At 48.4% G+C, this 14393-nt stretch overlaps 1 protein-coding gene across 2 annotated transcripts in view; it reads left to right on the top strand.

Annotated features, from left to right (window-relative positions):
• GPR137B (G protein-coupled receptor 137B) overlaps nucleotides 1-14393 on the top strand; it is a 35862-nt gene that overhangs the window by 16798 nt on the left and 4671 nt on the right. The window contains exons 2-5 of one of the 2 annotated variants that reach the window (XM_081299664.1): nucleotides 963-1012; nucleotides 9193-9415; nucleotides 11425-11475; nucleotides 13747-13875. In XM_081299664.1, the coding sequence (XP_081155790.1) occupies nucleotides 963-1012; nucleotides 9193-9415; nucleotides 11425-11475; nucleotides 13747-13875 (453 nt within the window). Of the gene's footprint in view, nucleotides 1-962; nucleotides 1013-9192; nucleotides 9416-11325; nucleotides 11476-13746; nucleotides 13876-14393 lie in introns of both variants that reach the window. The other variant, XM_081299663.1, reaches the window with a different exon arrangement.

Raw genomic sequence — 14393 nt, 5'->3', positions numbered from 1 at the left:
ACATCATGCTAAGTGAAACTAGCCAGACAAGTACTGCCTGTGCCACTGCTGTGTAGCCTCTAAAAGATGAACTCATAGAAACAGAGCAGGAGGGTGGCTGGCAAGGGGGTGGGGAGATGTTGGTTGGAGGGTCCAGACCCTATGAAAGGTGGGTCTCCTGAGCTGCCGTGTGCATCTCTGGAGGGAGATCCTCACCTCTCCACTCTTGATTCCCCCCTTTCCCTCCCTCAGTGCACCCACCACCAGGGGTCCAGGGAGAGCTAGCCCGGGAGCTCGCATGCTGTCGCTCTGCCTGGCCCCCCAAAAGCCCGGTGAGGTTCGTCCATGAATGCAGTGGCAGCTGTGCCTGCCCTAGTGGGAGTGAGTAGGTTTCTGCTTCTGCCTCCCCTTCGTCTGCTCCACAGCTCTGCCAGGCGGAATGCCACACCCATCATGCCCACATGCCAGCCACCGTGCCCGCACGCCAGCCATTGGGCAGGCTTCTGAAGCTCCTGAGAGTGTAAACTGCAGTATTTCTCTTAGAGAAAAACAATCCAGTTCAATACTTCTGTACTCCCAAGATGTTTTGTTATCTGACACTGCAAATGGGGAGATCTGGGTAGGTGGGCACATTTGAGCAATGCTAATTTGGTGCCAGTGAAAATTCTAGTGAAAAGGGTGGACTGTTGGTCTCAACCAAGAATGTCAAAGTAAGAGAAGCACTTGGTAGTAGATCAGTGCCACCTTCACTTTGGTTGTCCTTTTTAAATTATTCTAACCATTTTTAAATACCTTTACTTCAAACATTTAAAATTACAAGCACGACTTGAAAAATCGGTGTATATAACAGAAGTTCTCACGGAAGGTGGGCATCTATTTCAGGCAAGGTGTGCAGGCCTGGGTGTGCGGGCAGGCGGGTTCCAGGTGGTGGCGGCATTGTGTCAGCGTTGGTACACTACCCTCATTGTTTCCTGTCATTGCAGGTGATCTTCAAAGCCAAGTCTAAGTACTCTCCAGAATTACTCAAATACCGGTAAGTGCCCGGGACGTTTCCCTCCATGGCAGAAGACGAAAGCGCTGGTATGTGAAGCACTTGGTACCCCTCTGCGAGCCCCTGGAGTGATCCTGTGTGGTGACGTTTGCCTGGGAGATTGTCTGTCTTGCTCGTGAGAGTCAGCCTCTGAGTTAGGACTTTCCGGGTCTCACAGTGGGTGCACCTTGTTCAGCAAGAGCCTGGTGCCTTGCAGGGAGGAGGTAGTCGGGAACCTAGTAGATGCACACTGTCTAGGCCCAAGGGCCACTGGAGAGGCACAGGGCCTCCGCAGAAGGAAATGGGTTTCCTGTGGGTGCTAGTGCAGGGCCAGGTTCCCCTCCCACCCCACGCACCCCTGGTCAGGTGCCCCTGTGGCAGTGCCTCTTCTCTGCAGCCCCCTTTGCTAGCTGCTGACGCTGGGCAGGCTCCATGTTTTCCAGAACCCCTCCTTCCCTTGCCCTGTCATTGTAACTTGCTGCCAGCCTCCTGCTGGTATTCATCCACATCCAGCAGAGAGATCCAGGTTTGACCCTTCAGAACACAGAGAAGGGAGGATAGGTGAGAAGTGTTCACTGTGCTTATAAAGATGTCCTAAGTGACACAAAACTTTGCAGAATCGGAAAAGGCAGCATATGCCCCATGCCTGTAGTGTGGCACATCTCCATCCCAGGCTGCATGGGAAGAGGTGGCACCACATGCATTTCCTGTGGACAGGGTCAGATTTTTCAAAGATCTGTGACTCCCTAAAGCCAAGAGCCAGTGGCTTACAGAATAGTCAGAGTTGGCTGGAGGGGCAGTGGGAGAAAAGGCCTGTGGGAGGGCAGGGCCCAGGAGCACATTTTGGAAAGGTGAGTCACCATCCGGATCAAGATGAAAAATTATTTTGTTACTTTAAAAATAAGCTAAAGTCGTTTATTTAAATACAGTTGGTTCTCCCTATCCTTGGCTCCATGTCCATGGGTTCAATCAATAGTGGATCAAAAAATTTTCAGAAAAAAATTATATTCCATCTGAACACATACAGACTTTCCCCCTTATCAACAGTCTAACGGTTGTCTACATAGTGTTTATAGTGCATTAGGTGTTAAAAGTCTTCCAGAGATGACTTAAACTGTGTGGCAGAAGTGCAGGTTCTGTGCAGATACCATGCCACTGCTATAGAAGGACTTGAGCAGCCGTGGACTTTGGTAACCTTGAGGGTCCTGAGACTAGTTCCTGTGGATAGGGAGGGATATGTATGTAATCTGAATTATGTTGAGAGTTTAATGTAGTGTCTCTCAGTTTACATGCAAGGAAGTGACTTGAGAACATTCCTCTGAAGTTCACAAGTGGCTGGGGCCAGCCGGAGCTGCCTTGTCTTGTTTCCCTCCCCCTCTCCTGAGCTCTCTGTACTGCTTTTTGGATAGTTCAGTTTTCATTTCCACCAGACTGCTCAACCGGAACTTCAGAGCTCGCTGGGAAATGACAGTTGGTCCTGAAGAGGCTGAGCATCCCTAATCTAAAAACCCCAAGCCCCGCAAAATGCCCTCAAAATGAATTTTGAGCATCATAATGCCACAAGTGGAAAATTCCACACTTGATCTCAAGAAAGGGGTCACAGTGAAAATGTAGGCACACTAAAAATTCTATGTGAAATTAACTTCATGCTCTGTATACAGCATATATGGATTTTTGTTTGTTTAGACTTGGGCTCTGACCCCAAGTCATATGCAGATATTTGAAAATCTAGATGTGTGTAAAACCTGAGAATATTCAACCTGTTGTGAGTCCAAGGAGATGGTCCTCCCACTTCTGATGACAAATACAGATCAGTTGAGAGGCCTAGAATAAGGAATGAGTGAAATCTGATGGAGAAGAATATATTCTGCCTGGATCAGGGAGCTGATTCCATCCTGGAAATGACTGGTTGAGGCTGGGTAATTAGGCGTCTCTCAGAAGTAGAATAGGAAAAAACTGGTTAGAGAGGAAATGGCTAGAAAAGCTTTTGGGCTGGAGCACTGGGGCTGGGGTCCTGGGGCAGAGTATCTGCAGCAGGGCTGCAAACCCCGGGCTGTTCTCATTGGGAGGGGGACTTGCAGAGATGGAGGGAGAGATGGGAAGTAGGGGACTGTGGTGGGATCCAGACGTTAACTGTGAATGTTTGAGCCAGAGAAGGTGGAGGTTTTCTTGAAGCAGCAGGGAGAGGTTCAGTGGGAGAAGCCTGTTAACTCAGACCTATAATTGAGTTGCCAAGTATAATACGGTCCTAGGAGTTATTCACATTGGGGCGCAGTCTTTGTATCATCTGTTTAACTTCCCATTTCTCTTAAACTAGATGCCACTACAGACGTTTTAAGCCACTATTTGTCCCTGAGATGCTTTGTTCTGTGGCTTCTCAACAGGCTGGCTTCCCTAATTCAGTCATGACTCATCTGAGATGAAACATGAGCCATTAGTCTAGAACTGGTTCAGGCTTACCATCCCAAGCTGCTCCGGCAGTAGTTCTGTTTTTGAAGATAATTTATATCAACCCAGCCAAGAACCACTTTATTTCTTAGCCAAAAGCCCCCCTCTCCTAACACATGAGATGGCTCAGAGTTTTGCTGGGGTTGGTGCCAACTTGATTCAGTTCTCCTCTTTCCCAGTCTCTCTCTTAATCTCTTTGGCTCAGAAAATGCAGAGCAGGGCATGGGAACATTCAAGAGTACTTTGATTTTTAAGGATTTTCAAGTGTTTTCTCTCCTCTTCTGATTTTGAATAAGTACAAAATGTAAGGAGCCTGGCTTTGCATTTCCCTTAAGAAATCTATGATATTAGGAGAGGAATTCAAACATCTGCAACCCATTGGTTTTTTTGGTCACTCCCCCTTCCTGGTAGAGGCAATGTCTGAGCTGGCGGTGCGCATGTCTGCCTCTCTGGGGCTAGTGGGTGGAGTGTCCTGAGCAGTGGCCACACATACCTCTCATGGCTTACCAGCCACGCTGACTCTCCTGGTCTCACAGAATGATCCTCCCAGATGTTGGCTCATTTGATTCTCTCTTCCTTTCTTATTTTCCCTCATTTTGCCAGGGTGGGCTGTTTTTGGATTTCGGACTGTTTGCATAGACTTCACTGGCTGAGCATCCCTAATCCCAAAGTCAGAATTCTGAAATGCTCTGAAACTAAAAACGTTTTGAGGTATTGTTCGGTGCTCACAAAGTTTCTGATTTCAGAGCTGGGAGTGTGACTCGGTGGCAGAGTCCTTGCCTAGCATTCGTGGGGCCCTGGGGTGAATCCCAGGCACTGTAGAGAAAAAAAAAAAGTTTCTGATTTCAGAGCCTTTGGGGTTTCAGAGTTTGGGGTTAGAGATGCTCAAATAGTATAAACATGTGAAAAGAAAGAAAACACACCTACCGAGCCCCTCCCCTCAACGTAAGCCTCCTCACTCTATGGCGATGCCCTGGGTAGCCTGTCACAGGTCCTGGTCTTCACGTGCAGTTCCCAGGACAGAGCTGTTCTCATACTTCCAGTTCTGCATTCTGACTTTTTAACTTACGTGAGATCATACATATTTTTTTCCAAATTCTTTCTAATCTCCCAGCACAGCCTCTTTCTTCAAGTTGATAGCAGACTTCTGTGTAGCAGGCTGCAAGACCTCCAGAGGCTCAGGGATAGGATTTGATAGAAATCAAGGGGAAGAAGGCTGCAAGCAGAACAGTCAGCTTGCTTGAGGATGGCAGGTGGGTGCCACAGTCTGGTTGGGCTAAGTAACTGGGAGGTGACAAGTAACTTGAAGGTTGAAACGGGAACTGCTTTATTACGGAACAACAGTGGTATGTTTACCTAACTGATAACACACAGCTTGACTCAATTAGCATCATCCAGATACAGCAGTCAGCCAATAAGGAATCTCCACCCTCTTAATGGCTTGTGTTGTTGCCTCACAAACCACTCCTCCTGGCAAACTGCCAGGTGCCATCTTGACTTGATTTGTGATCCCCAACAGGTGGGGACACCCAGCCAGGTTGGGAGCTTGTCTGGAGGCATCCATAGACGACCTGCCTTGGTGACTGGGTTAGGGTTAGGGTTGTTGAGGGCTGAGGTGAATTCTGGCCAGAGCTGGGAGGCAGCGTGGCAGCCGTGAAGCTGGCAAAGGAGGTGTAGAGTGGAGAAGTGGGTGAAGAATCTGTGGACTTGACCATGGCTTGTACAGAGGAGTGGGAATTGAAGATGACCTTCACAGTTCACAGCTCTGTGAAAAATCATGTTGCGTCTCACAAAGGAGAAAACTCAGAGCATGTTAGGAATATCAGGAGCTGAGTCTAGGACACACTGGCATGAGGGACAGGGCCTCCTAATGGCAGGCTGTTGGGGCCTGAGTCTGCTTAGGGCAGAGGCAGAGCCTGAGATGAGATTTTTGAACTGGTCATAGAAAAGTTGTGGTGGAAGTTGGAGAGCACTCCCAGGACGCCTTCCTTAGGACAAGGAATGGGTGGGGTGCAGGGCTGCAGGAGAAGGAGGGGAACCTAGGAAGGCTGAGCAGGCCTCTGAATCCAGTGACCAGATGGCAGAGCTATTTACATGCTTGTGTCACAAGGGCCGGGGAGTGGGTGATAGCAGGAGGCGGCAAAGACTAGAGGTTGTCAATCTAACAAGGCAGACTGGGGTTGGTTGGGGAGGCCCTGAGAGTTGAACAAGAGAGAAAGCAGAGAAGGGAGGCTGTGGTCCCGCTAAGTCCTCCAAGAAGCAAATCATCTCTGCAGAGAAGAGGAGAGGGCTGAGAGCTCAGAGTGGCCCAGAGACTCGTGTCATGTCACAGCTTCAGCTCAGGTGATGTCCTGCTCCACCTGCCTACCACACCACTTTCTCTCCTTGTGCACAGGCAGCGGGACAGGCAGGGGAGGAAGGAGTGGAGTGGAGGCTTGGTGGCTTAGTGTGGAAACCCAGATGGGAAAGGGAACACTGGGAGTAGCTGTGCCAATAGTGGGTGCCTCACCCAGTGGTGCCCAGCGATGCCGGGTAGCGCACCATGCCTGTTCTCCTTACCCTCTACCCTAGAGGTGTGTTCCCAGGGCACATTGCTTTTTCAATAAAAGGGGAATAAGAATTTTACATCTGTAATTTAATCATATGAAACCACAACTCTGAGGAGTCACACGGAAAGGTCCACAGCCAGTCTGTGCTTTCCCCGGGGCTGTGGCTGCCACTGGATGCCCTGTGTGTGGGACCCCCTTGCTGCGAGGGGGGTTCTCCACATCTGCAGTGTGTATTCTTCACAAAAGCACAGCAAACTCTGTGAAGCATGAAAAATGGCTTCCAGGAATCAGAATGTAGATTGGTGACTCCAAGTGGCCCTGAGGTCCCTGTCCCTAGAATACACAATGGAGAACAGACAAAATCTGTAACAAGTCCCCATGAACCTGGCACTACCCAGCATCCCATGGGCATCCTTTCAGAGATGGGCTTGGGCACCTGCCTAACTCCAGAGAGGAGGGAGGGGACTGGCTTGAGGTTGCACGTGTGTTGCCTCGTTTCCTGACTCTGACCCAGGACACACCACAGACTTCAGGAAGGGGACAGTGTCCCTATGGTGAGAAGATCCTGGTGGAGACCTAGGAATGGGAAGCAGAGCCTTGTGGGCCGGGGCAGGCAGGAGCCGGGAGCACTCACATGCAGTGGCTCAGCCGTTTGGGGCTGGGTGCCTGGGAGGGTCCAGGTCCTTTGGGTGCCATAGTCTCGTTGGAGATGCTGGGTGCTTGAGGGAACAGCAGGCTGTGGCAGAGGAGAGAGTGAGTGGATTTGAAGGGCCTGATCACTGACCATGACCTGGAAAGGTACCTGTTCTTGGCACATCGCTAATGTTTCCTTTTCCAAAGTCGTTTGTTCCTGCTTAAAAAGCCTCCAGTGCTTGGTGACCCACAGTGGAGTCACTGAGACTTCAGGAGACCCCAGGCACAGCACCAGGGGGTTCTGTTCACAGGGAAGCCCTGCTGGGGATAGCAGCTCTCGCCATGCCTGAGTCCAGGTCCCTGAGTCCTGACTGTGCTGCTTTCCTTGGCCAGGGGCCAGCACTTCCATCAGAGCTTCCCGGAGTGGAACTGCTTCTCTGGGTCTCGTCTGGGCTCTGCGCCATGCCACACATGGCTTCCTCAGACTCCAGCAGTCACCTCAATTGCTCCTCTGCTGCTCATCCTTGCATGTCCCCTGCGCTGCTGCCCACACTCCTTTCTCTGCCATCCCCAATGGCCTGCCTGTGCCTCTCAGCCCACGGGTCTGCACACCTTGTCCCTGCCTGTGGGGCACACTCGGTCTGTGCCGTGGCACCTTCCCCAGCACCTGAGTGCAGGCCTGAAGAGGCACTTACAGTCCTTTCTCCCCTCCTGGGCAGATGTCATTCCTCCTGTCCTGTCCTCCCTCAGCAAGAGACCCTCCAGCAGCTGTGGCAGCGTTTCCAGGAGATGGGAGGGCAGACCATGTTCAGAGGCCCAGCGTAAGGCATTTTGTATGAGTCCTTCTCCTTCCCTCTGGAAATGCATGCAGGGAGCCCCTGTCTCTCCTGCGGGCACAATGGGGTGGAGAATAGCCTGAGCCTGGGTGTCACTGAACTTGCTGCCTTAGGTAGGGGCAGGCACGAGCAGGTCATCGTCTTTCCTTTCGTTAGAAGCTGTGTGAGTCTGTGAGGCTCCAGCACAGGGAAGCAGATGTCTGAAATCATGGGTGTGTGCAAGAGTGTGGGGGAGTTGGCACAGCTCTGGGTGACCACTGCCAGGCTGAGGGCTGTGGCCTGTGGGAGCCAGGCAGGCTTAGCACTTTGGTAGAACCCAGGGTCTGAGTTCCGTGAGAGACTTTGCTGGTAGGGAGTAAGTATTCCAAGACATAAAAGTCCCTTTCACGTTGGTCCAAGTAAGTGGGGGTATCGTTTCACACTGTAGCTGCACGCAGGATGCAAGCCTGTGGCTGGGCACTGGCCTCAGCCTCTCTCCCCTGCCTCTGTACCTGTCTCCATCTATCTTCTCTCTCTCCCTGTCTCTGTCCCCCACCCTGCCCTGTCATCAGTAATATCTGAAGCTGGGCCTAGAATCCAGGTTTCCCTCGTTCTGATCTGTGATGGCTTTTAAAGATGCCATCAATCCCTGTGTAGCTTCAAAAAATCCTCTGGTCGAGAGCTCTGTGTCCTCTGACTTGACTCATGGACATCCTCAAACCATTCCTTTTCTGAGCTTGAGAGGCCAATCCTCATCTGCACACCTCCTGGGTGGGGTGCAGACAAGCTTGACTGCACACAGGTCTCAGGCATGGCGTGTTCTAAACTGAGTTTGAAAATGGCCCGGGAAACAGTTGTATCTGTCTAGCTATGGCACATTTTCAGTCACATTAATGGACTCCCTTGATGATTTTGGACCCTATTAATGACTTTTTGGGGGAACAAACTTCATTGTACAAATAACTACATCACACAAACAGCTGTACGTTAGTGTCTGTGGGGACTGCTTCTGGGACCTGACAGCCAAGTCCATGGACTTATCTTTTATGACCCACACATGTCCTTCCATGCAGTTTAAGTCATCTCTGGATTACTCAAGGTACCCAGACAATGTAAATGCTATGTATAGATGTCACACTAGTGATCACAAGAGAAAGATTCTGTACGTGTTCAGTAGAGACACACAAATTACCTGGGTCTTCGTGTGGTTGAGTCTGGGATATGTACCCCGTGGCTAAGGAGGGCTGGCTTCCCTTCATCCTCATGACCAACCTGTGAAGTAGGGATCATGTGGTCTTATTTTCAGGTGAGGAAACTAAAACTCAAAGAGGTTACAGTTTGCCTGATTTGCCCACAATTTGGTCTAACCATGCAGAATGTCCAGTGCTCACATTGGATCCCTGTCTCTGTGCTCGAGCTTTTGACTCTCAACATGCCCCAATCCTTGTACATGGGAGTGTTCTGGGGCCATTCACATGAGCCAGCCCGTATCTGAGAGCGCTCTCCTAGAGAGAGCTCTCCTCGTGACCTCCTAGAGATGGGGAATATCATGAAGGACCCTTAGGGGCAGAATTTGTGATTAGTCTGTCATTTGTATCTGGAAATGTCTGTGGCCAAGAGTCTGAGCTCTTTGTTGTTATCTTTGGTGCATTAACTAAAACACATGAAGACTTACTTCCCTCTGACATGTACAGCATGCAGGACCCGATGCCTTCAGTTTCCCTCTTGTTCTTTCCAGGTTGCCCCTCTACCTGGCCTCACTCTTCATTAGTCTCGTTTTCCTGTTGGTGAATTTAACCTGCGCTGTGCTGGTGAAGACTGGCAACTGGGAGAGGAAGGTCATCGTCTCTGTGCGAGTAGCCATCAATGACACGCTCTTCGTGCTGTGTGCTGTGTCTCTCTCCATCTGTCTCTACAAAATCTCTAAGATGTCCTTAGCCAACATTTACCTGGAGTCGAAGGTAGGGTGGGAATGTGGTCAAGATTCCTCTCATGAAATCTGTCCTCAAAGTAGTTTCCTGGTTCGCAAACAGGACACAACACAGATCTTTTTCACGCCTGTCCTCTTGCAAATGATTAACCACACAGTGGTCGCCAGACAGGGGAGTGGGAGTTCACTGAACCTTGTAGGCAGGAAGTGCTCTGTGCCAGATGGCTCAGTGTGTTGGTGTATACAGTCTGATTTGTAGATACAGAGTTTAACCCAACACTTTAAAGGCGGGTAGGATGGGCTGTACCAACAGCACTAATAGCAAACAGTCATGTGCATGAGCGGATGTAACCCTCACAGCTCTGGGAGGAGACAAGATCTCATCCCCACTTTATGGGTCAGAAAACTGAGGCATGGAGAACTCAAATAGCTGGCTGCTGGCCACATGGCTATCAGGTGCAGAGCTGAGATCCACACTGTGGTGTTGTGCTGCTGTTGCACTGCCGGGGACCCTCAGATCCAGTCAGATGCCAGACAGACCTCGAGCAGCCTGTCCTTAGCAGTAGGGATGGCTCCTGGAATTCAGAACATTCCTCTTCTGATGAATATTCAGAGACAACTAGACATGAACAGGAGGGATGCTCCTGGACTGTTCTTTTCTCCCATTGCTGTGCCTCACAGCCTAGTCCCCAACTAGAAGGAAGGGCAAATATGCTCTGGTACTGCAGTGCTTGTGGTCAGCTAGGTTCCCCAGATCTCTTTCATAAACAGACTGAACCTCAGCCCAGAAGCTTGGTGAGCATGGGGGCCGGGAGTACTCCTGGGCCCTAGCCCCTTGCCTTTCCACTCACCAAATGGTTGAGTGACAACTGTAGCTCCTGTGCTGCTGAGGCGCAGGGCCTGGAGTCCCAAGGCATACCTGTGTCCATCTTTCTTGGGGCCCATCTGCCAGAATATATCTGATATGAAGGGCAGCTTGTCTCCCACTATATGTCTTCAGAAGGGATCAGATTAAAATCTGTGCATCTAACTTCAATCATATGAAGCCCTCATTAGGATGCTCATTTAGTTGACCTCTTGCAAATCTTGCAAGTTAGTGTGAAAAAGTAGTTCTTGGATTTATAAATTGTGATGAATTTCAGACTTGATTTTACCTTTACTGTTTCATCTCCCACTTAGGGGCTATTTCAAGGATTTAAAAAAAATAAAACTAATTTTTAACAGTTGGAGTTAAGTCATAGATTGTCAAAATGCCATTTAGCTCACCCATATGACACACAAGCTAACAGAACTACTGGCAAAATAATGTTTTGGATTTAGGTAATGACTTCCAAATGCAAAACCCAAAAATCAACTCTAGTGTTTTTTGGTAATGTTAGTTATCCATTTCTCGCTAAGGCTCTTTAACTGACTTTAGAAATTGATAGCTTTCTAAGGTGGGGCATGAGTCACAGATTTCCTGTAATCCCAGGGTCACATCAGGACTCCTGTATTTGCAGCCTAGAAGGCTGTGGATTTTGAGGAAGAGCTCACATCTAGTACATCTGGTACACCATCTCAGCACATTTGCTCCTAGCCAGTCCCTCTAAGACCGCTGTGTCCCTCAGCCCGACCCAGCCTGGGCTCATGTGCTAGGCAGTGATTTTAGAGAAGCCCTCTGGCTTTGTGGCTCTTCACAGTGTAGGCCTTGGGCAAAGGGCTCATATCTAACCCTATTAAAAGCATCTTCCAACCAAGGCCCAGGTCTTCCCCACAGGAGGCTGCCTAGAATGTGAGGAGGGGTGGACACAGTGGGCCTGGGTGTGGAGCTCTGACAGAAGCCCTGAAGGGCGCTCCTGCAGTGCCTGAGCTCCTGAGGCTCTGGGTGACAGCAGGTGAGGGAAAGGGATGGGGCCAGTGTCCTGGACCTGGTGTGACCCACCCCTGCTGGCTCTTTTCCAGGGCTCTTCTGTGTGTCAAGTGACCGCCATTGGTGTTACCGTCATCCTGCTTTACACCTCGCGAGCGTGCTATAACCTGTTCATCTTGTCGTTTTCTCAGATTGAGAATGTCCACTCCTTCGATTACGACTGGTACAATGTATCTGACCAGGTCAGTGAGGATACCACAAGGGGTTTGCTTTGTGGCACTCCAGGTGGCAGAGGGTAAGCCCCTCACTTGTGATGAATAGCTGAGTGACTTTGAGAGGACTTTCCCTTGTGGTATCTGCACCTTCCTCTGTCCGATGGGCCACAGTATCTTGCTCTTGAAACATTTTCTGAGAAAGCTAGGTGAGCTATGTGTAGGTGTGTGCGCGCACATGCACACAAGCACACACGAGTATACGGCATAGGTACGAAGTTTTGAGACTTTTTAATGGAGCATGTATACAATAGTGATGAGGATATTATGGTTTAATAAAAGCTCACAGCACCAGGGGTCTAATATGATTCTCACATTTTATGAATTCATAAGTTATAAACTGTAAGCAAAGGAACGCAGGTAGTGAAATGTCTGAAATCCATGCTCATAATATCTCAGAAGAGTCAAGGATGAGAATGAGCTGGCATTCACTCACTTGACATATCCTGACTTTCGTTGTCAGGCTCTGTGCAGAGTGCCAGGACACAAACATTAACAGATGCCTCTGCCCCAGGGTGGGGGGAGGTTTATGGTCTGCAGGCAGATGATGCACCCACATGCGTGCGCGCATGTGCCCCCCCCACACACACACACCTACACAGTACAGAAATGACTCTCTACTAGAAGACTGTTGGGTTGATGGGCTCCTTAGGTTTCCTTGGATTAACAGTGCACAATAGGGCTGGGGATGTGGCTCAAGCGGTAGTGCGCTCGCCTGGCATGCGTGCGGCCCGGGTTTGATCCTCAGCACCACATACCAACAAAGATGTTGTGTCCACCGAGAACTAAAAAATAAATATTAAAAATTCTCTCTCTCTCTCTCCCCTCTCTCACTCTCTTAAAAAAAAAAAGTGCACAATAAACTATAAGTCCTTTGCTAAAATCCCAGCAGAACTGAATTAAGACAGTGGGAGAAAGAATAAAATGACCAGGATGATCAGAGGACAAAATGAAATCAATGTGAGATGTCATCATTGGGAGAATTGAACAGCAGCAATAACACAGCAATCCCAGACTGAGCCCAGGGCCACAAGTGCAGAGGGGAGAAAGCTGGGCCAGGCATTGGCAGGGTGTGCCTTGCAAATTCCAATATATAAAAACCTAAGCTAAATAGTGACCAATTATGAATACATCTTTCATAATGCACAAAGGATTTGCATATTGCAGAATGTATATTAAATGTCCTAACGTGTGCAGACCAAGTGCACTCAGAATATTCATGCAGCTGTCACCATCTACCTCCAGAACCTTTCCATCTTACCAAACTGAAGCTCCATTAAACAACAAAGATTTAGTTTTAACAAAACATTTTTCTTTCAAGAGCTTATAATTACCATGGATTGAGAATATATAATCAGTTTTTAAAATGCTTTTGTTTGGGGGGAATTATTTTGTTATGATCTAGACTTGTGTGTCACAGCCCAAATAATTTAGGAACAATAAAACAAATGGCCATAGTTGCACATGTTCTTGGTGCAGACTGGAAAAAGTTGGCTGAGCTGTAGTACAGGTGAAGGATGTGAAGTGTGATCAGGGTCCTTCTGGAAAGCAAGACGAGTAGTTTTGGTTCCTTTATCTTCTACATGATGCATTAGAGAGAAGACAAAAGAAAGTTAGGTGCCCGGCCCTCTAGAACTTGGTTCGAGTGCCTTCTCCTAGTTTGGAATGTTGTTCTTTCTGGAGTTTCTCACATCTGGGTCCCCTTTTCTTATGGACCGCCTGTCTGATGGAGAACACTTGTGTTGCTGAGCCCCATTGGCCATTACCCTGGGCCAAAGCCCAACATCTAGTGCTATAAGGACTTGATAGACTAGCTAGCCTACAGTAAGCTTTAAAGGGTATAGCTTATGTGAAGCCTAAAAATTTATGTTTATTCTAGGGATGAGAGTTAAGGGATAAGTCACATACTACTCTCAAGAACTGAAGAGGTGGCAACCTAACAGTCTACTTGTTGAAGAAAATCAGCATAGATCTAAGTGAGCAAGTTAAATTGGACACAAGAGTTTTGGGGGATGAAGTAATAAAACATCAGAAATTGGGTGTCTGAGTATTTTATATAAGACAAGTTATCCATTCCTAACAGATTCAAATAATCCTGAAAGGCCGGGACCATTACACAATGCACATTTTAGCGGAAAGGAATCGTACCATATTATGGTTCTGTTTTAAGTCAGAAAGAATGGAATCAAATGTATTTCCTCTGCCATTAGTTTGATGATGCCATCTCTCCCCTTTTTATAGGCAGATTTGAAGAATCAGCTGGGAGACACTGGCTATGTGGTGTTTGGAGTGGTGCTTTTCGTGTGGGAACTCTTACCCACCTCCTTGGTAGTTTACTTCTTCCGAGTTAGAAATCCTGCAAAGGGTCTTGTGAGTATGCCATTTTATATTAGCAAAACCACCAATTCTGCTCACGAGACTTGCAGTTAGAACCTTTTCCTAGCTTTTGCGTAGAGGAGAGAGCCTCCTTTATACCATTGTGATACAAGTGCCTTGGCTATTTGGGGGCTTTCTTTTCCCTTATGTGTTTATTTTATAAAAGAAATGCATCTTGTAGACTGGGGAGTGTGATTATTTTTCTTAATGCAATAAAGTCTCACTAGTATTTGAGTCTGGATTTGCTGTGCACCAAATATATATGCTTTTCTTTTAGCAAAGGAAATGATAAATTCAGTTTTTCACCCTACAGCGTGTGGAAAGGGACTAGGGCTAAAGCCACTCCTGCAGTTTGGTCACATTTCTGTTCAACTACCTTTATATAAATATATATATGGGGGCAGGACAGAAAATGCTAAAACTAGGTAGAGAAAGCTTCTACTGGGGGCTTTGCATCAGATTATTCCAGCCACTCAAGCTAGTGGTAGAATTTCACCTCCTTAATCTCGTGT

The sequence above is a fragment of the Spermophilus citellus genome (genome assembly GCF_964194105.1).
Source record: "Spermophilus citellus genome assembly, chromosome: 6".
Lineage (NCBI taxonomy): Eukaryota > Metazoa > Chordata > Mammalia > Rodentia > Sciuridae > Spermophilus > Spermophilus citellus.
This window is presented reverse-complemented; position numbering and strand designations above follow the sequence as displayed.